We start from the raw sequence: 22,984 nt of genomic DNA, 5'->3' as shown, positions 1-22,984 counted from the left end.
AAGTGAGAGAGCGGTGACAGCCAGAGAAAGAAGGTGGGGGAGAGAGAGAGAGAGAGAGAGGAGGCGTGAGTTTGCATGAAGAGGACAGGGAAGGACGAGAGACTCTGAGAGAGACAGAGGAGAGAGAGGGAGGGAGAGGTGACATTTAAAAATAGAGAGGACGGAGAAGGAGATGTTTGTGTAGCAGCAGCTGGTTCCCTTCATCCAGCGAATACTAAAGTCTGTATCATTGGCACAGCGGTCATTTCCCATGATCCTCTCCTCCTCCAACAACAACCTTTCCCTCCCCTGATGTCAGCAGCTTCCAGGTCGTGTTTTAAGTCATTTTAAACAGGAAGCCCAAGGTGTGACAAAGACGTGTGACACTGACAACTCACACACAAACACACGTATTATTATAAATCTCCCATCAGACAGCGATGACAGTTTTGCAGATGCAGCGAGTTACGTCATCACACGTGATCATGAGGTGACGAAAATAAATGGGACAAACCGCAGCATCGACGACGTAATATCAACCTGAGAAAGACCTGAACTGAGAGACACCAGACAGACAGAAATGCACAGTTTATACTTTATAGAGTTGTGAATTATTGTTTTATTTGGCTTTATAATTACATTTATTAACTTTGAGGATACAATAGATTTCTGACATTGAGTTACTGTATATTATGTTTGCACCTTAACAATAACCTTTATTCTTATGTTTATATTTGCACGCTTTCCTACTGCAACTGCTGCAACTATAGTACTACATTATCGTTCCAATTTTCTTTTAAAACAATGATTTTTTTTTATTAAACATAAACTATTACAGGCTGCATACAAGCTAGAAAGAAAAAAAGGAAACCTGTGCAGAAAACTAGGTAGTTTTTATTAGTAAAATAACGATGCATAAGATTACAAGCAAAGGGATCAAACAGAAGTTGCAGAGAATCGACAGGTTAACAGGGACAGGGCAGGTGAAAAGGTGGAGCCAGGTAGGCAGAGATCAAGTTCAAGTTCAGGCTGGAAAGCAAAGGCACAAAGCAACAGTGACAATGTGGCAGCTCTCTGGGGGCTGGTGAGAGACACAGGTGAAAGTCAGAGGGCATCTTGTGGACAGGTGGAGAATGGCAATGATTGCAAAGCTTCATAGAAATGCATGCAGGGGGCCCCTGGGGGACGTGGGAATGCGGCTGAAGGACTGAGGCAGCCATTGTGACAGAAAGGCGTCCCATTCCAGACTCCCTTGACAAAAACAGTAATTTTACCCTGCAGATCACGAGGGCGCCTCAATTGTGTGACTAGAAGATGTGAATTAATGTGTTAAACCACCAAAGTCACACAATGACAAAACTAACAGATCAAGGCAGCGGTAGAAAAGCAACTCCCGTGCTCTGCGATCTAAAACTACCGTTTCTTTGTCTGGTGTCTTTGAAGAGAGCGCAATAAAGGCTACAGTTCCCTTTTAGAAAGGGCTGTCTGATGGAAAGGTAATAAAGCGGTGAAAATATGCTAAATATAGCCCACAGTTATAGTGATTTTTTAGCTAAAATATGTTTTGCCTTCGCCGCCAGTACTCCTGTTTGCTTTTTCAAACTAGGGATGTGTCGGCCTCCATCCCACAAGAGGGCGGAAGCCATCGATTATTTTAGTAATCTACTAATATTCTACAGATCATTCCATCGATTTATTGAGTAATTGGATAAGAAAAACTTTTGCTTGGCGCCCCCGGTATGGAGATCAGCTTAGTAACTCAGATCACCGTGTGACGGCCCTGCCTAGCGGGATGACGGGCAGTTTACTGTTTTCCCTTTTGTCCCTTAAGGTATCAGTGCCCGTAGGCCCGACTGGGAGCACCTGGGCCAGATGCTCTGGGAGGATAAATGATAAATCAGCCACCCGCATACAGAGCAAGTACTGGTGAGTAAGTGAGGTTTATTGCTGCACACGGTGAAACTTGCAGGTGAAAGTAAATCCAGAGTCATCCGCAAAAACGAGGCGCGAGTAACTGGAGAACTCTGGCATGGAAAACAATGAACTGGCAAGGAGTGAAAGAAAGACTTAAATACACAGGTGAGGGAACCACTAATTAGACACGGGTGAACCCGCTAAAGCAATCAGAGGCAAGCACAGGAAGTAAAACAAGACAACACACACTAGGACTAAACTACAAACTAAAACAGGAAGCAAAGCTACAGACAATACACCAGCAATAATGAAACTAAATACCACAGAGAGCAAGGAAACCAAGATCAGTCATCAAAACCTAAACAAGAACACAGAGGCAATAGATAAAACAGAAAGGACAGTAAACAAAATAACAGAAAAACACCAGATAAAACCCAAGACACTATTCACTCTGACACACTCTCTATTAGTAATTATTAGTTTCACTGTTTAAGTTTCTGTCATAAAGATGTTTATTTTTGGCAGTCCTCTTTGTCCTCTCTGTATTTGTCATGACCTCAGAGCCGGGTAATGACAACTGTAACATTACAACCCAAACTCATGAACTAACCAGTCAATAGAGAACAATAACAACAAACTTTATACATTTACAGCTAAGAATTTTGACTTACCTTTCCTAGCCTTCATCTCTACTTGCAGTTTCACTTCAATTCACTTCAGTTTACATTAAATGCTAACTTTACCGTTGCCTTGTTTTGGGTCTGCTCCGTGGACTTGATGCTGAAGCCGTTGCGCTGTTGTGGTCAGCTGGTTCTGTTTTACAGTAGACACACACTGTACAGAGCTGTTTTATTTGAGCTTGACATGATCCCATCCCACTTTGTTGTTTTTCTCTGGCCTGTCTCTTCGTCCCTCAGTATTTTGTTTTTCTCTCTTCCCCCCATTTAGCAGTCTGCGCCATCAAACTATCATCGTGTTGTGCGACAGTATTTATCACTGCGCTGCATACCGTGTTGGGCAGTAACACATTACTGTAATATTATTACTTTTCCCAGTAACTAGTAGTGTTACATTACTTTTCTAAAACAGTAATATTATTACAGTTACTAATCCAAGTAACGCTGCGTTACTGAACGCGCCATCCTTGGCGTGAATGCGCGACTGTACGGCAGGTCAGCTGCACCAGACTTTGTTGTTCATGTCCGCTGATAGCCAAAAACTAAAGGAAGAACGGAGAACGAGGGAGAGAGGCGTTCTATCCACATTTGTAAGTAGCTGTCATAGTCTAAGATGCAAAGAACATTGTTGTCCGTTGTAAACTCTTCGTTTAATTTAGGCCTATTGAAGCATCTGCTGAAGCAGCACAGCAGCGTGAAACCTACAGAAAGAAACGCCAGCAGCTGCTGTCACTGATGCTTGGACTTGTTGGGAGAGAGTGGCGTTATCGTAACGTTTTGTAAAAATACTGAATACTGCTCTTATAAATAGGCTACATGTTTCTGCACAAACAGTAGTTCAAAAGTCGAGATTTACTCGCCTTATTTTTTTATTTCAGCCGGTGGCATTAAGAAACATTTGTTTTGTAATAAACGCACTCCTTGCTGCCGTTATGAATGTGATAGTTAAAAATTTGGGACCGTATTGTTTGGGGGTGAAGGGGTTGGTAGTGAAAGTAGTTTTCAACGCTGACCGCCACATATTGATTTTTCTTTTTAAACTAGGCGTATTAAAAATCGTATTTGATTAAGGAGCTGTATTGAGGAGCATATATTCATCAAATTGGCTTTATTGGCATGAATGTGTAACAACAACATTGCCAAAGCATCATACAAACTACAAAAGAACAATCAACCCCATACATTTCATTAAACAAGTAATTAAAGCGTAAAGTAATTAAAGCGTATGTGTGTTTGTGTTAAAAAAAATGAAGAAATATTAAAATTAAAATAAATAAATAAAACCGTAAGCATGTGTGTGTGTGTGTTAAAAAAATAAATATATATTTAAAAAAATAAACTAAACAGTAAGCGTGTGTGTGTGTGTTGTGTGTGTTTGTGTGTGTGTTTAAAAAATATATATAAAAATAAATAAATAAAACCATAAGCGTGTGTGTGTGTGTGTGTGTGTGTTAAAAAATAAAAATATATTTTAAAAAATAAACTAAACAGTAAGCGTGTGTGTGTGTGTGTGTGTGTTAAAATATATATTAAAAATAAAAAAATAAATGAAACTGTTACGTGTGTGTATATATTAATAGAGAAATAAAAAAAAATTTAATTGATTAAAAAATAATCTCTCGCTGCACAAACATGTCCAAAGTTAGAATATAGCTGGGTTGCCACCGCTCCCCCACCTCCACCGTTACAATGTCATTCTGTGGGAAACTCATTCCCCTCATGAAAGTAATATAGTAATGTAACTAGTTACTTTTGTCAATAAGTGAAGTAATATTATTACTGTTTTAAGGAGTAAGAAGCAACTAGTAATATATTACAAATTCTGAATAACTTGCCCAACACTGGCTGCTTGTAAATAAGGTTAGTTGGATTAGACGAAGTAAGAGTTTGTAGTCGAGTTACTCGAGTTTCTGAATGAATCGTTACCTGTAATACTGACTACGGAGACTGGATGTACCTCATCATCCAAAAAACAGAATTTACCCTTTGAAAAAAATCAAGTCGCTACTTCCCAAAATGTTGACCTGTCCCTTTAAGGTCAGGAGTCATTTTAATGGTGATGGTACATTTCAGGAAACACAAACTTCTGTATTATGTATTAAATTAATCTGGATTCCGAGCAGGAGGACTAATTAAAGCCGAATTAAAGAGAAACTGACAGGAACAACCACTTCAGTCAACACATTCGGGAAGAGACTGAAAGAGTGTGTGTGTGTGTGTGTGTGTGTGTGTGTGTCCAGAGAAGGAAACAGCCTTACAATTGAAACAAAAGCTTGTAATGAATCACGTCTCTCTCAGTATTCAGTTTGTTTCTTTCCTGACTGACCAGAAGCTCCTTCACTCGCAGCTGCATGAATCAACAACCACAACATTTTCAGCGAGAATCAGCTTGTTTAAGGTTTTACGCTAATGTCTCTAAAACGGACTATTTAAAAACATCATAAATAACTAATTCACAAACTTTTTAACCAACAACAAGGAGGATTTTTCAGTCTCCTCCCAGCAGATGGAGTGGGTGGATGGAGACGTCGTGTGCCTCATATTTAAAAATGTCTCCAGCTGAACAACAAAAATAAACATGCACATAGTCCTATTAACAATATTTAACCCTTCGCTCTTAGTTGAATGAGTTCTAAAACATGTTATTTTCCACAATAGCATACATGAAAACCATGTATCCTATCATGATTTTATTATAGTTATAGAACTCACTGGCCACTTTATTAGGTACACCTTGCTACTACCGGTTTGGACCCCCTTTTGCCTTCAGAACTGCCTTAATTCTTCGTAGCATACTTTCAACAAGGTGATGGAAACTTGCCTCAGAGACTTTAATCCATATTAACATGAGAGCATCACGCAGTTGCTGCAGATTTGTCGGCTGCACATCCATGATGCGAACCTCCCGTTCCACCACATCCCAAAGGTGCTCTGTTGGATTGGGATCTGGTGACTGTGGAGGCCACTGGAGTGCAGTGAACTCATTATCATGGTCCAGAAACCAGTTTGAGATGATCTGAGCTTTGTGACATGGTGCATTATCCTGCTGGAAGTAGCCATCAGAAGACATGGTCAGCAACAACACTCAGGCAGGCTGTCGCGTTTAACACCACACCATTACACCACCACCAGCCTGAACCGTTGATACAAGGCAGGATGGATCCATGCTTTTTGTGTTGTTTACACCAAATTCTGACCAACCATCTGAATGCCGCAGCTGAAATAGAGACTCATCAGACCAGGCAACGTTTTTCCAATCTTCTATTGTCCAACTTTGGTGAAGCCTCAGTGTCCTGTTCTTAGCTGACAGGAGTGGCACCCGGTGAGGTGTTCTGCTGCTTGGACGTGTTGTGCGTTCAGAGTTCAGAGTTGGTATTCTGCATACCTTGATTGTAACGGGGGGTAATTTGAGTTACTGTTGCCTTTCTGTCATCTCGAACCAGTCTGCCCATTCTCCTCTGACACCAACAAGACATTTTCGTCCACACAGCTGCCGCTCACTCGATATTTCTCTTTTTCAGACCATTCTCTGTAAACCCTAGAGATGGTTCGTGAAAATCCCAGAAGATCAGCAGTGTCTGAAATACAGACAGCAGCCCGTCTGGCACCAACAACCATGCCACGTTCAAAGTCACTTAAATCTCCTTTTGTTCCCAATTCTGATGCTCGATTTGAACTTCAGCAAGTTGTCTTGACCACGTCTACATGCCAAAATGCATTGAGTTGCTGCCATGTGATTGGCTGATTAGTTATTTGCAAACAGTAAACAGCAATCAGACCTTGTGAAATAGTAAAATCGGTGAAGAAACAGTAAGTAAGACTGAGATTCAAGGTAAAACAAGTGTGCAGGGGTTGGAGGGTAGGGCAGCATGGTGTGGTAACTTATATAAACAAAGGAGAATAAAGAGAGATAAAGTAAATAACAATATCTGATAGAGATACAAAGATATCAGTATTTGTCCTGCATGTTGATGTACTGGAAAAATGATCCAGGTTATGCAGTTTTGCATAGATGCATCATTATACATGTTTAACAGAAAACAATAGTACAAAATGAGTACCAATAAATAAATAAAACTCTGTTTCTATTCATCCTGTGGACATACGTCAAAAATGGTATATAGCCTTTTTATAACAGAGATTGTTATGAATGTTTTCAAAATGTGAATAATTATTGCATCATTTGGTGTGTGAGCATAATTTTACTATTGTAGTTTTTATATTTTGATGCGAGTGTGTTTTAAAGTGCAAATAAAACAACAATAATATAGCACCATTAATTTAACATTGGTCAGAGAAGCATTTTACGGTGTTCAAATTTAGCTAAACTTTAAGCAAAGTTCATCACTTTTAGAAAGCTGTATTTCTCAGTAAAGTATATTTTTAAAAACAGAAAACAAGCAGAATGTAGAAGTGAAAGCAGAAGCATTAAATATATATAAAAAGGAAGAAAATGAAGAAGGAAACTCCAGCTTTTCATCACCAACAGAAAAACCTGAGAGACTGCAAATAAACAGAATAAAACTAAATACTAAAAAGAGAATTTCCCCCTGCAGTTAAACTGCTGTCGCCTCCGGGGAGAGAGCTTCAGCAGGAAAAACCAGAAGATGTAGAAGCAGGAACAGAATTTGAAGACGTACAAGAGAAGTAAGAAGGAAAAATAACTTGAGTTTGTGAGGCGGCTCCATGCAGCAGTAGCCTGAACACATTTTATTTTCCAGACACATGTTCTTTCTGAAAATTTTTGCTTAAGAAAGATCTCATGTATGCACAGTTTTTTGACTGAATATTAACAGGAAACTTATACAGCAGAGCTTTGAGCTAACCTCAGCATGCTAACATGCTAATGTTTAGCAGTTATTTGTTCACCATCTTAGTTTAAGGTGACCAGATATCTGTAATGAAAACCGGGGACATATGAGTTTGTTGGTCAGTAGGTCATTAAAAAATATGTTATATACGAAATAAAAAAGGGGGACATAATAATCTGTCAAGCGTAACTCTTCTGAATGAAATAAAGTGAGGCAGAAACTAGCTTTCAGTCAATAACGCCGACAGGGTCGCGTACGGCGGCTGTTGTAGCTTTTAACCCCAGACAAACATGTCCACTGCTATGAACTTCGGGTCGAAGAGTTTTACGCCCCGGCCTCCTGAAAAAGGCTCCTTCCTTCTGGACCACTTCGGAGAGTGTAAAGCCTTCAAGGAGACGTTTATGAAATGCCTGAGAGACAACAGCTTCGACAACTCCAAGTGCCGACTGCAGTCCAAAGGCTACCTGGAGTGCCGCATGGACCATCAGCTGATGGCCAAGGAGCCTCTGGAGAAACTGGGATTCAAGGACCTGATGGATCCTCCTCCCGGCCAGGCAGACAGAGACACTAAACCCTGACAACGCAAATCCTACAAAAGCATGTTGAGGACAAAGGCCTCTGTGAGTGTGACGGAGAGAAGACGGGCCTCAAGGACTTTGACAATGTGGGCCTTGAGATTGAGGACATTGTGGTTTGCATTGTGGCCTCAGTTTAAGGTTAAGGAGTACAAAATAATTTTATCAACCCTTTGTGTACATAACATAAAATGAATCATATTTGGAAATGTTGTTTTGGCAATAAATCTTTTGTATTTAAATTTTAAAAAAAGGGCGGCTGTGGCTCAGGAGGTAGAGCGGGTTGGCCGTTAATCGGAAGGTCGGCGGTTCAATCCCCGGCTCCCCCTGGTTGCGTGTCGAAGTGTCCTTGGGCAAGATACTGAACCCCGAATTGCAAAACCGGCTATTCCGCCAGTGTATGAATGAGTGTGAATGCTAGTTTCTGTTTGAGCACTTAGGCTCAGTGTATGAATGTGTGTGTGACTGGTGAATGCAGATGTAGTGTAAAAGCGCTTTGAGTGGTTGAAAAGACTAGAAAGGCGCTATACAGAGCGTTTACATTTAAGTAGAGGCTGCACTCACTTTCTGGCAAGTTGAAAACTTCATTTTATGTTGTGTTTTGGCCATTTAAAGGTATTTTAAGATGTAAAAAGGACTGGATTGGTTGGTACACAGCAGGTTAAATAATGTAGAGTAATAAGGATAATTGCAAAAGAGATCATGTCTTTATTTTAAATATGACTCAGCAGTAAGTCGTGTTAATTATTAGTTACAGTGTGTTTTTCCAAATATAAACACGGATATTGGACATAGGCCTACCAAACACACATTCCATCGGCAACATCAGCTATTAATGATAATCACGCCTGGTTATGCTATAAACTGAACTAAACACTTATTTGGTCACAAGTATGATTATTCCGTTAAAAGAAATGTTAAAATATCACAAAGACATACCTTTGCTATTACCACGGACATTAACTGATGTTTATTTGCACGTTATGTCCGTTTGATCCAGATAAAAGCAGCTGTAGACGTAAAGAGACTGGGCGATACAGCTTTAACATACTGCGTGTGCTCCCGCCTGTCTGCTCTGCTGTCCGGTCTTTGTGGCCACGTACAATCTGATTTCAGGTCTGTTAACGCCTTATATGGTCTAAAATTAACACACAATTAAAAAAGCGGGGACATTTCCGGCGATAGGCCACCAAAACCGGGGACTGTTCCCGGAAAAACCCCATCTTGGTATAGTGTGATAGCATGCTAACATTTGCTAATTAGCGCTTTACCCAAGGTATAGCTGAGGCTGATGTCATTCGTCTGCGGGTATTTGGTCATAAACACGCAGGAAGCTTCCGGTCAGCGATCTAATGTGAACGCTGAAGTCCCTTAAACCTGCATTCTGTCTAACTGCCAGCAGGGGGCGACTCTTCTGGTTGTAAAAAGAAGTCCGGCTCCATTAGAAATAATGGCAAAATGCTTCTACTTCTCAGCTGAATAATTACCTCAGTAAACACTTTCCTGATGAGTTCATGGTCTCAGTCACTAGTTTCATGTCTTCTTTAACACAGCATGATGATCATTTAGTAAATTATGGTCCCATTTATTTTAAAATAGACCACAAATCAGAGTATGTGTCGGGGCGGGATCATCTATGATAGACAAGTTGTTACCATGGCGACCTGTCAATCATACTTGTACCCACGGCTCTGTGTAAATTTGACCAGCGCCGTTGAAAAAGCTTGGCTGTTCGCGTTCTCTGGTGAGTACATTTAGTTTTCAGACTGTTGTTCGCTGGACAAAATTGTCATTCCGTTAAGGTGAATTACAGATGCACCTAGCTAAGCAAGCTATCTAGCTCCGCACACGGCCGTTAGCTCCGCCATCTTGTGCCAATATGGTAACGTCTGGTGCCGCTAGTTGCAAAAACTAAAAATGGCGGCGCCCTATCTGCAAAACACGAGGCTTGAAAACGTCAGTCCACAAACCAACGGGTGACGTCACGATGACACTTCTTATATACAGTCTGTGGTCATAAATCAAAGTACTGGACAAGTTAAAATGACCTGATGGAACGTTAAAAAGTCAGACGATCATTCCTGATGAATAGTTGTAGAGATATTTCCTATTATAATAATAATAATAACCCTTGACTGATCGGATATGGATAATACTCATTAATATTTTTTAAAAGGACCCAGGTATTGAGAGCCTCTTTACAGAGGGAGAACACAAATAATAAAAAGGTTGGAAGCAGAACAGTAAAGTTTAAACATCCACACAGTGTGCTCTCTGCTGGAGGTGTAAACACAGTTCGTCAGTCAGTAATATTTCATAAAGTGCTTCAGTTCACCTACAGTATATCACCATAGCAACCACAGCCTGTTTTTAATTGGAGCCTGAGGCCAGTGCGCATCCTTTTCATCTTCCACACACACACAAAGACAGACTGTGTGCATCTCTGCTCTCTGAGACACATTCAGACGCACTTCTCTCTGTTTCTCTCTGCTCGTCGTGTCGTCTGCCGGTAGGCCAAAGTGACGTGGTGTCAGTCATCGCTCTGGAGGTTCAAATCCGGTTCATGAGTGTCAGTCAGCTTGTCCATCAGCCTCTTTCTCTTTACACTTTAAAGGATACGTTTGCAAATGTTCCAGTCTCTCTAAAAACAACAGTCAGGTGCAGATATCAACCTTGAAACAGGTTTTGGCTCGGTCTAATCTTTCCTCCTGTTCCAACCTGATCTCATGCCAGACCGTCACATATGGACGCTTGGTCAAGACCCCTTGGCTTCGCTTTTTAATGGCAGTTAGCTAAAATAAACATCCGGTTAGACTTTCAAAATAAAACTAGTGGTTAAAGTTTGTTTAAGTTTAGGAACGGATCATGGTTAGGGCTATGGCAACCGGCAGCGCTTGGCCGGTAGCTCCTTCAAATCTGTGTCAGCTTTATTGCCAAAACACTTATTCCCTATGACAGAAATCAGTCATTGGAAAAGGAAGACCGGGTTTTTGGATTAAAGAGCAGCCAACCATGATCCACCCGCCGCAAACTACCGGACCAGGCACCACAACGGGTGAGGTGATCACTCAGAGGAGAGAGCCGGGAGAGGAGCCATGTTGGCCCAGCTTGGACTTAAGGCTGCTCCTAAAGGTCCGGTCCGGACAAAGTGGGACTCATGTTGGCCAAGCAACGAAAATCAGAGACTGTTGTGCCCACATCGTTACAGAGACCTGCCCCGTCAACATCCCAAATCAAGCACTTCACAGGTGGTCCATGTTCTTTCAGCGCAAGACTCCGGCAAGATGAGAGGAAGTGGACTCAGTTTTACACAGGTAGCTTTATTGTCACAATAGAACAAGTTATAGAGTGAAATTGAGACAATTTATATTATTGAGAATCAATTATGAAAAGTTGTAAACATAAATAAACTATCATCATTGGAGCAGTGCTGAGGATGAATTAAAGTTTAAGAGTCTGATAGCTTTGGGGGGAAAAGCTGCTCTGCAGTCTGGTGGTGCGGCAGCAGAAACTTCTATGTCTCTTCCCAGAAGGCAGCAGGGTGAACAGGCTGTGGCTGGGCGGGTACTATTATTTAGTATCCTTTGGACTCTGCGTAGGCACCTCACCGATATCACTGATGCTCGGGAGATGGGTACCAATGATCTTCTGAGCAGTTTTAATCACCCGCTGCAGAGCCCTCCGGTCCTGAGCCGTGCACATCCCATGTTGATGTTTCCAGACAGGATGCTTTCTGATGCTCCTCTGTAAAAGCTGACAAGAACTTTGCGTGTGGATTTGGCCTTCCTAAAAGAAATACAGTTGTTTCTGAGCTTCCTTCACCAGCGTGGAGATGTGAGACGACCATGTCAGGTTCTCTGTGATGCTGATTCCCTGGAACCTGAAACTGTTCGCCTGCTCCACCTCAGCACCGCTGACAGGAGTGTGTGTCTTTATCTCCTTGGTTTTACTGATGTTGAGCAGTAGGTTATTCTCTGTGCACCACTCTGCAAGATTATGAATTTCCTCCAGATATGAAGTCTCATCGTTGTTTGAAATCCGTCCGATAATGGTGGTGTCATCCGCAAACTTCACAACAGAGTTCTCTTACATTGATGATGCTTTGTGCTCAAACACAGTCAAGATGAACTCTTTAATGTAAAGATGAAACCAGATTATCATCTTGTTGCTGCTGTTTATATTCTCCCCAGACGCAAATTCTAAAACATCCACTGCAGAATATTCTGGGTGTAATAACTTTAGATATTGTTTTATTTTATATGTTACACTTAGTTTAGCTTGAAGGGAGTACAAACTTCGTTTTGTTATACAACCTTGTGCTGCATAATGACAAATAAATTACCCTTTACCTCGTACTACATTACTTATGTGACCTAACTTAACTAAAACAATCACACAGGAAATGAACACTGTTCTCCTGGTTCTGATTTCTGACCCACATGTCCAAATAAACCACCTCCTTTTCTTTTATTTGTAATAGGCCTAATTTTAGCCTTCAAGCTAAAGGGTGCCATATGTGTTGTTACTGACGCCGAGGGACATGACAAAGAGTAGGTGTTGCCTGTTCATACATGCTTCGTTCTGTCCAAAACATACTCCAATAGTGGTGGGAAAAGTGCTCAAATAATTTACTTTAAGTAAAAGTAGGAATACCAAGTAAAAGTCCTGGATTCAAAATTTTAATAATTGTGGAGAGGTAACATCTGTTCTTTATGACGGCCCTGATATCCTCTGTTAAAGGTGGCACCGTAGCACGTTTGTGTGGTATCAGCCAGTTCAGCTACAAGTAGAACCTCTTTTAATAATGCTAACTTTGAGTATCCATTACCTACTAACTCTCCACAGCCTGGAGAGATGAATGAAATATGTGCTTGTCTTGCTTGCAGACCTACGCAGATGTGGTAGCCAAAACAGGGTGAAAAAAGATGTCTTTGAAAATGGTGCAGTATAATCTGAGTCTGAGGTATCCACTTACATGCTGTCAAGACTGAGCTCTCTAGGGGAAAGGCAAGTAACATAAAACCAGATGGATTTGGTCAAATTAAGTTATTTATTGCATGGATCTGTCTTAGGTATCACACAAAAAAGGAAGGAGCTGCTTCAATCAAAAACCAACATAGGACTCGTAATTCAGAGTTTCAAGGTCTGCCTGACTAAATAAAACAAAGGAACAAAAAAGTGCCTGTCCAAATTCAGACACATCTGAAGAATCACCCCTGTTCCTAGTGTGGATCAACGTAGGCCGTCTCGGTGTGTGTACGACCCAGAGGGCCTCCGTTTTACATTAAAACGAAAGTCGAATCTACACATGCAGACTTGGACTCGAGCTGTGGGACTCGTGAACATTGTTTACTTTAGGAAACGTCTGATGAGCTTGTGGTTATTCCCCTCCCTGCGTTACCTGTAACCTGCCTACATAACACGTAGCGTATTATCTGCTGCGCACGGCCACACGTGAGACGTGAGGACAACAAACATCGGCCATCTAACGTTAGCTTGCGTCGTGCTTTAGCTACGACCTACGGGAGGGTTACACCGACTGTCGTTTGTCGAAAAGATGAACGAGCGTTTGTTTACTTGCCAAACATGTGGTGCTCGATTAACGTAATCATTTACGTCCTGCTGGCTGCCATCATGTTAATTATTAATGTTGGCTGCAAACAGGCTACAGTTTTATTGTTGATCTTGTAACGTTACCGTTTTTTGTTATAATGTTACACTGGTAACATTATAACAAAAAAAATAACACATTTGAGAGTCTGGGGGGTGTGTTGACTTACTGTAGTTTAGAAGCTCTGATTAGTTATAGAATTAGGCTATATGGTTGTGCTCTATGAAAAATAGTTGGACTCTGAGAGACTGGAGACTTGTCTTGGACTCTAGCTCAGAGACTGGAGACTTGACTTGGACTCTAGCTCAGAGACTGGAGACTTGTCTTGGACTCTAGCTCAGAGACTGGAGACTTGTCTTGGACTCTAGCTCAGAGACTGGAGACTTGACTTGGACTCTAGCTCAGAGACTCAGAGACTTGACTTGGACTCTAGCTCAGAGACTGGAGACTTGACTTGGACTCTAGCTCAGAGACTCAGAGACTTGACTTGGACTCTAGCTCAGAGACTGGAGACTTGTCTTGGACTCTAGCTCAGAGACTAGAGACTTGTCTTGGACTCTAGCTCAGAGACTGGAGACTTGACTTGGACTCTAGCTCAGAGACTCAGAGACTTGACTTGGACTCTAGCTCAGAGACTGGAGACTTGACTTGGACTCTAGCTCAGAGACTCAGAGACTTGACTTGGACTCTAGCTCAGAGACTAGAGACTTGTCTTGGACTCTAGCTCAGAGACTGGAGACTTGTCTTGGACTCTAGCTCAGAGACTGGAGACTTGACTTGGACTCTAGCTCAGAGACTCAGAGACTTGACTTGGACTCTAGCTCAGAGACTAGAGACTTGTCTTGGACTCTAGCTCAGAGACTAGAGACTTGTCTTGGACTCTAGCTCAGAGACTGGAGACTTGACTTGGACTCTAGCTCAGAGACTGGAGACTTGTCTTGGACTCTAGCTCAGAGACTGGAGACTTGACTTGGACTCTAGCTCAGAGACTCAGAGACTTGACTTGGACTCTAGCTCAGAGACTGGAGACTTGACTTGGACTCTAGCTCAGAGACTCAGAGACTTGACTTGGACTCTAGCTCAGAGACTGGAGACTTGACTTGGACTCTAGCTCAGAGACTGGAGACTTGTCTTGGACTCTAGCTCAGAGACTGGAGACTTGACTTGGACTCTAGCTCAGAGACTCAGAGACTTGACTTGGACTCTAGCTCAGAGACTGGAGACTTGACTTGGACTCTAGCTCAGAGACTCAGAGACTTGACTTGGACTCTAGCTCAGAGACTGGAGACTTGTCTTGGACTCTAGCTCAGAGACTGGAGACTTGACTTGGACTCTAGCTCAGAGACTGGAGACTTGTCTTGGACTCTAGCTCAGAGACTGGAGACTTGATTTGGACTCTAGCTCAGAGACTCAGAGACTTGACTTGGACTCTAGCTCAGAGACTAGAGACTTGTCTTGGACTCTAGCTCAGAGACTGGAGACTTGACTTGGACTCTAGCTCAGAGACTGGAGACTTGTCTTGGACTCTAGCTCAGAGACTGAAGACTTGTCTTGGACTCTAGCTCAGAGACTGGAGACTTGACTTGGACTCTAGCTCAGAGACTGGAGACTTGTCTTGGACTCTAGCTCAGAGACTGGAGACTTGACTTGGACTCTAGCTCAGAGACTCAGAGACTTGACTTGGACTCTAGCTCAGAGACTGGAGACTTGTCTTGGACTCTAGCTCAGAGACTAGAGACTTGTCTTGGACTCTAGCTCAGAGACTGGAGACTTGACTTGGACTCTAGCTCAGAGACTGGAGACTTGTCTTGGACTCTAGCTCAGAGACTGGAGACTTGACTTGGACTCTAGCTCAGAGACTGGAGACTCGACTTGGACTCTAGCTCAGAGACTGGAGACTGGACTTGGACTCTAGCTCAGAGACTAGAGACTTGTCTTGGACTCTAGCTCAGAGACTGGAGACTTGACTTGGACTCTAGCTCAGAGACTGGAGACTCGACTTGGACTCTAGCTCAGAGACTGGAGACTGGACTTGGACTCTAGCTCAGAGACTGGAGACTTGTCTTGGAGCTCATTGACTTGTGAGCACCTCTGAGTGGCAGAGAACTTATAGCTGGTCTGACTAAATTACATCCTCTTGATTAGAAAGCTGGATTCAGGGCCTCTCCAATCGGGCTCATGAGAATAGCAGCCAGGAAGTAGGTCGGGCGGCATCTCAGCGGCATCTGGATTAATCTCACAGGTCTCTCAGGGAACCACACAAGGAAAATACTGGAACTTCACATGGGGCAGGTTGCTGCTGAGGCTATAACACATGTAACACATATTGGAACACACAGCGACACTTTTCTTTCTATATAAACCGCTTTTGTAGCTCCCAGCTCTTTCGTGCATCTACTTAATCAGCAAATGACGACTAATTACTGGGCATTAATTTCACACACATTTTTAGAGTCAGGAGCTCAAGGCACTGCTGGGGTTTACGAGACAGGCGCTTTCACCAGCTATGCCACAGCACCTTCATGGCAGGTAAGCAAATCTCCTAATATCAAAGCAAAATAACCTTTTTAGTCTTTTCTTTGGAGAGCAGCTGAACGTCACCATTATGCAGGACAAATGTTCCTGTAGGTGTTTTGAGAGAGAAAACATTTCCTCCCCAGTTTAAAGGAGGTTACAAAGAGCCTCTGTATCAGCAGCAGTTCATTAACATGTGTGACAGGAGACATTATAATTGTAGCTCAGAAAGATTTGAATGCAATCAGGTCACCACACCGTTAATCTATGCAAACTGAATCTAAATGATGCAGAGGTTTACACCAAATCCAACCTGATATCTTCATGATGAGTGCAGAAGAAATCGTTGTGTTTAGTGAGAACTTTAGGCACAGCTGCAGCGTGAAGATACTGAGGCTCAAACCTAAAAAACAAAAGGGTTAAAGGGATTGCATTCCCTACATTAGATGGCGGTCAACGTTTTCCCAATTTGGAGAAACAGTTGTACCGGCCCGAAAGCTAAAACGTACTGCTGTGGACAGGCTCAGCGGCTAATGTGTTTTGGCCACCTAATGCTGGCCCCACACTAGAGGATAATTGGGCCATGTTTGAGTATGTTTTACCCCTCCTGACAATCCCGAGTGCGGCCTATTACAGCCAAGTTGCACACAGAAGTACTGTGGTTGATAAAATATCGTTTCAATTGAAAAGCTGTCTGACGGCATGTTTAAGTGGTTGAACTGATTTTTTTTTTTTCCCCCAGTGGGCCTTTTTTTTAGGTTGCTCAAACACATTCGCTACTGACCCTGTCCACAGCGGTGCGTTATTTAGCTTCCGTCCCTTTACAATTCTCTGTTTCTCCAAACTGGGGACATGCTGACTATCATCTACTGCAGGTAATACACTGACTGTGGATAAGAATTTCATGAAGCCCCACTTCATAAATCCCAAACTATCCCTTTAAGAGTCTCATTCTACACCAACTAGGTAAGTTTGGCACCTTTTCCCCCTATAATATTTCATCATAAATCGAAAGGTCTCTTCATTTGCTCAAAGAAGGTGTGTTGTTTGTTGAACCAAAGGTCTGCTCTTTACATTACATGACATATGAACCAGCTGAGCCACAGCTCCTTACATATTGATGACAAAAATCAAAATTTTGAGATGTCATAGCAAAGAGAAGCACAGGTGGAACTGATATCGTCGGTGAATAGGCACTGCTCCTGAAAGCTGGTCCAATGAGAGTGCATGCACAATACATGGACTCTGGAGCTGACACATCTAAAATAGACACATCATAAATGTTGATAATTACACCTTTTTTCCACCCTATAAAAACAAGTCAAAATGTCTGCAGTGAAAAGGAATGGAGCATCGAGGTGCTTGGTGAAGGGCAACCTCTTGTCAAATCAAAGCAGCTGCTGAAAAGCCCTTTCCCACACTCCTTTGAACAAAGCCAACAACAGCCCCTGCATTTTTCATCAGATGCACTTTTATACCTGCGAGTGAACATGATTCAAAAGCAGTCAACTCACAGCTTATGTCTGTTCAGAGGAGTGGAAGCTGGGTTTAATGTTTGCAGCTCTGTTCTGCTCCTTTTTTGGCTTTGGGGAAGTTTACGCTCAATATGAAGCAGAACTCAAAGTCTTTGGTCAGCACTCAAAGCTTTAACCTAAAATTTAACCTTTGAGGTGCTTGTATGTATGTTTTTTTCTATAGGAAGAATCTGAACAAAGTTATGCTCCATTTTTCTGAGGTGGCAATTCTGCAATACTAGAACAATGCTGTTTCTTTATCTGCATTTCATAGAGAAAAGTCACAGTGACAGCAGCAGTAACAGTGTCTTGATTTTCAATAATGTAAGGTATTTCTGAGTGAAACCACTGCTTAACCAATACATTCTCACTCCCGTCGTCAAGACTCCTTGATGTCGCTCATTAACACCCTCTGTACTCTTTAGAGTTGTTTTTACAACACGTAGGGCTCCGCGGCCAAGTTATCAAGAATAAATATTAGTGCTGGGCAACGATTAAAATTTTTTAATCATTGAATAACGAACTCTAAAGCAGTGTATTTTGCACTTTTAATTTAAATGTACTGCTAACACTTTAACCAAATAAGGTGCTTTTTACCAGCAGTATTCCCTTTACACAGTAGCAATAAAATCCATCCATCCACCCATCTTTATCCGCTTATCCGGGGTCGGGATGCAGGGTAAATATTTCATATGTAAATAAATATAAATAATAAACATAAATATGTTCAAAAATGACGCTACAGCTTTCCCCCCCAGTGCGTCAGAAGCTGACGCCAAGTCTTGACTATGAGTTTAATACGTGATGACTTGGGAGTGAGGATAGCTTGGAATTAACCATGGGCAAAGTGGCTGTGATGTCATCCGCCGGTTTCTGAAGAGCCGTTGTGAAGCTGGGTGGCTCCCAGCGGCTCCAGCCGTCGCCATCTTGGCCGTGCTGGCTAACCCAGAATCCAAGGATTAGCTATAGAAACCAGAACAGGCTGTAAACATGTTTATTTCTGCTGTAAAGTTGGGCATTTTAACACCAGACGTCTGAGTCACGATCTGCCAGCTTCTACGACCCCAGAACCAACAGGTGAAGTTTTAAATGATGTTAGCTCGTGGACCCAAGTTACTTTTAATTAGATGCATTTATTTATATAAACGCGCCTGAGATATATACTGTATTTAGCATAAAGGTTACTAATCAATAACATAACAAATAAACACAGGATTAGGACATGTAATGTGTATTATCTTTTTATTCCGAACCCTTCTGCGTGGCTCTTGTTTAGTAAGAGTTAATTAAAGCAATAGTTTCTCAGGTCGCCAATAAATAGTTCCAGCCCATAACTCCCCATAACTCTGAAATGTTTTGGTCGCTCGCTGTACTGATTTATTAAACAGAGCTGTTATGAGAATAATGTACAGAAAGAAAGTAATGTGTGGCAGCAGTTTCTGTATAGCTATAAATTATTCAGACACACACACACACACACTCATCTGGCCGTCTGGCCCGAGGCTTGAGGGACTCAGGTGAACCACAAAGCTTATTAACCGTCCAACACACACACACACAGACCTTTAACAAGACAAAGGGAGACGCCATCTTTTGACAGGCGAAGTGAGCAGGGTGTTGTGTGCTCCATCTTTGTTCTGTTTCAAACCAGTGGAGCACAGAGCATCATGGGAAATGAGAAGGGGAGGGTCTTCTTTGTCACATTTTCCCTGTTAATTCAGTCAGTCAATCTGCCACTTTAGCAGTCAGTTGTACAGTTAGCGAAAGGAGAGGAAGAAGGTAGAAGGAGAACAATGAGAGGTCAAAGACTGCATTGTATGATGCGTAATTGACACGACTCTGCGCTGTTGGCCAATAGGAATCCATCTCAAGAGTGCTGACCTTTGAATGAAGAGAGAATCCAACATGGAGAAAACTCTCGTAGCTTATTAGCTGTCACACCATCCACTTTTATTTAACCCTCCATTGTTGAAATATTTAATTTCGTAATTCCAATATTTTTTATTTTATGGAATTGCTCCAGTAGATCCCTAGTAGGAACCCTACAGAGATGGACCTTTTTGTTTAAAAGTAAGAACACAAACAGTCACAGAAGTCTGGCTCTGAAATCTCGTGAGAGGTGATTTGTTGCAGGAAGACGACGCTGGAAACTTGAGTCAGTAAGTCATTTTGCTCTTCAGATGCCCAGGTTGGTTTATAAATTACAGAAATAACTCTTTAAAGGCCGGATTTGATTAAAAACAGATGCAAACACTGTTCTGTTAATTTGGTATCTGCACACACATAAACACATTTACTCGTGGACATGGACAGATGACAAGATTTATGTCATGAGGACCCTCATGGACCTTCGAGGCCACGCAGAAGCAAAAGTATAAATTAAAGAGGAACTGCACACTGAATTATATACAGGGATTAATGTCAGCAAATTATGTTAATACTGGTGAATTTTCCACCATAGCACACACTGAGTGTAAATACTTTGGGAACCTCGAGGAGTGAAAAGTGAAGCCAATGTGGAAGTGCCAAGTGAAGTCCTATTTCTGAGGATCTATTGACAGAAATGCAATATCCTCAACTGTGTTTTCAGTCCTTACGTTATGAACCGTTATGTTTTTATTACCTTAGAATGAGACATTTCTATCTACATACTCTGCAGGTCTTCTTACAGCGAAGAAGAAGAAGAAGTAACATTTGTAGAAGTAGTCGTCTTAGAGGTAAGAAAAGATAAATGAAGGACCACACACATTATTTAGCACAAGAGCCGACAGAGCGTGTCAGTCACTCAGGCTGTAGGAACAAATCCTCGCTGCCTACCGGATCCCTATCTGCATATGCGGCGTCCTGTCCGTCAAAGAAGGTTACCACAAATGGGCCTGTTCGTAATTACTCGTGTGTTGTTGTCGTGAAATGCTGACGCTTCCAGAGGCTGACAAAGCGTTTTTTGCATTTTTGCGCATGTGCAGAACGGATCCGGCAGGCCGTATGGATTTGGCACTGACAGCAGCTTCTCCAGCGTTTGGTAATGGAGGGGTGAGGGTTGACTGATGGAGCATTCATGTGGTGTCTGACTTAAGAGCGCATGAACACACACTGAAGTTGGAAAAACAACTTCACAACTCGGGAAATGGGACCATCCGAGGAGCACGTGAATGCACAACGCGTTCTCATCTCAATGCATCAGACAGTGTGACAAAGTATTTTACGTATGAAACGCCACCGTTCGCTATGTCGACCGTGTCGACATGCTTAAAGTTAGTGACTTAGGTTTAGGTACTAACATTTCTGATGGTTGTGGTAAGGGTAGGGAGCTTCGGGGGGCTGTCATACCTTTAACACAAATGTAGCTAGCTCGTACTTCCGGTCTCTACGAGATGCCCCGGAGCGTCTCATAGAGACGCTGAAGGGTACCTTGGGCGTCAAATTACTACATTTTGTCACTTTATCTGAAAGCGTTGGTATTGGACGCCCTGAGATGAGAACGGTCTGGAATGCACCGTGAGCCCCTGGTTGCAATTCGCAACCCTCACCACTAGATGCCACTAAAACTTACACACTGAACCTTTAATGGCAAAAATACTTCTCAGCTGATTTATTATGTCAGTAAACACTTTTCTACTTTTCTAGAGTTCATGGTCTCAGTCTTTGTTTCAAATCTTTTTGTCGCTATCAAAAATAAGCATTCCTGTTAATATCACAGTTAATGTGAATTACGGATGCACCTTGCTCACTAAGCTAGCTAGCGCCATCCTCTCGTTCAAATATGGTCTTGTTCCAAAAAACCAAGATGGTGACGGCCGAAGTGCAAAACTCGAGGCTTCAATACTGTATTCCACAAACTAACAGGTGATGTCATGTTGGCTACAGTCAAGGGCAAGTATGCGTCTGACCTCGCCCCTCCCTAACTGTGATATGATAAAGTCAAGACTCTGCTACGTATGTGGACCCCCAAACTGTGTGTGCAGCTGTCTGCAGAATGCCGGCTTACCGATCCTCCCTCATTCCTCTGTTGCATTTTTTAAAAGTATGCTGGGAGGGAAGGTTCTGGCAGAATTTGAGTGTAAGTAAGACAAATCAAGGAGAGAGGAGATGAGACGAGAGGAGGAGTCTTCTGCCAGTAGAGGAGAGAGGGGTGGGTGAAAGAGGAGGACGAGCAAAATAAAATGCAGGAGAGAGAGGGAGTCAGCAGAAAGGACATGATGAGGAAAGAGAAGAGGTGGTTTCAACCTTTTCTTTTCTCCCTGAAGAAGAAGACACATGATTGCAGGAGTGCTGAGCGGTTACACACACACACACACAGTGACACTGCACAATTGGTACCAGCTGCTGCTGTTTATCCAGCCACAAGCTGTACAGCTGCATCGTCAACGCTCTGAGAGCAGCGATCCCAAGGTCAACAAGGAGTGTGTATCAGTGTGTGTGTTTCTGTGTGCGTGTGTGTCCAGGCCAGGGAGGGTGAAGAGTCCTTTGAGGAAAGGAAATGTCCGTTGTAACAAACTGTGAAGTCACTTTTAACCACCCATGTAAATGCTCCGTACTTGTATAGCACCTTTCTAGTCTTTTCGACCACTCAAAGCGCTTTTACACTACATCTGCATTCACCAGTCACACACATTCATACACTGAGCTTAAGTGCTCAAAAACTAGCATTCACACTCATTCACACACTGGCAAAACAGCCGCCAGGGGCAAATCAGGGTTCAGTATCTTGCCCAAGGACACTTTGACATGCAACCAGGGATTGAACCGCCAAACCTTCTGATTAACGGCCAACCCGCTCTACCCCCTGAGCCACAGCCGCCCGACTTTTAACCACCCAAACAGACCGAGAGATGCTTCGCCCAGCGAAGGGAACGGTTGAGGAAATACACCAACTTTTTTTCTCTGTCCAAACTATTCAACACTCATAGAAAAAGCTGCAGTTGGGACACTTTTTCATTTAGAATCAGAAAGAGCTTCATTGCCAAGTAGTATTTTACACGTACGAGGAATTTGCTTTGGTGATAAGGTAGAACGTAGATAAACAATACAGTTGACATAAATGTATAAATATATATAAATAATGAATAAACAAATGCAAGTTATATAAGAAAAATAATACAAGTATTTGCAGAGAAAGAACAATGTGGCAGATATTTACATGTACATTACTCCAGTTTGTGTTGTGCAGACGTTTGGCGACGGAAGAGGATATTGTGTGCATAATTATGTAAATAGACAAAACATAAAAGTATAGAACAACAACAATACAACAAATATGTGCAATGTGCCAGATTTGTCCATGATATGAAATGAATATTTACATGTGCAGAGACCTTTGCATTATTTAGCAAAGTTTGCATTCATTGTGAGTTTGTTTCTGGGGTTAACTGGACAAATTTCCAAACAT

The 22,984-nt window shown here is 42.2% G+C and overlaps 2 protein-coding genes across 3 annotated transcripts in view; one reads left to right on the top strand and one right to left on the bottom strand.

Moving 5' to 3' along the window:
* LOC119910711 (neuronal PAS domain-containing protein 3) overlaps positions 1-22,984 on the bottom strand; it is a 659,826-nt gene that overhangs the window by 436,262 nt on the left and 200,580 nt on the right. The window lies entirely within an intron of this gene.
* On the top strand, positions 7,645-8,198 carry LOC119910715 (cytochrome c oxidase assembly protein COX19-like). Its single transcript, XM_038729506.1, has one exon. The coding sequence runs from the start codon at positions 7,672-7,674 to the stop codon at positions 7,957-7,959; it is 288 nt and encodes a 95-aa protein (XP_038585434.1). The 5' UTR covers positions 7,645-7,671; the 3' UTR covers positions 7,960-8,198.

This window comes from Micropterus salmoides, unplaced genomic scaffold (genome assembly GCF_014851395.1).
Source record: "Micropterus salmoides isolate LMB-PRFRI ecotype aquatic unplaced genomic scaffold, ASM1485139v1 Ms_hic_scaffold_19, whole genome shotgun sequence".
NCBI lineage: Eukaryota > Metazoa > Chordata > Actinopteri > Centrarchiformes > Centrarchidae > Micropterus > Micropterus salmoides.
Note: the sequence above shows the minus strand (reverse complement) of the source record. Positions and strands in the feature narration are given on the sequence as shown.

What these genes read in the sequence shown, in the direction of transcription:
- LOC119910715 (XM_038729506.1), top strand. Translation starts at nt 7,672, where the DNA reads ATGTCCACTGCTATGAACTTCGGGTCGAAGAGTTTTACGCCCCGGCCT.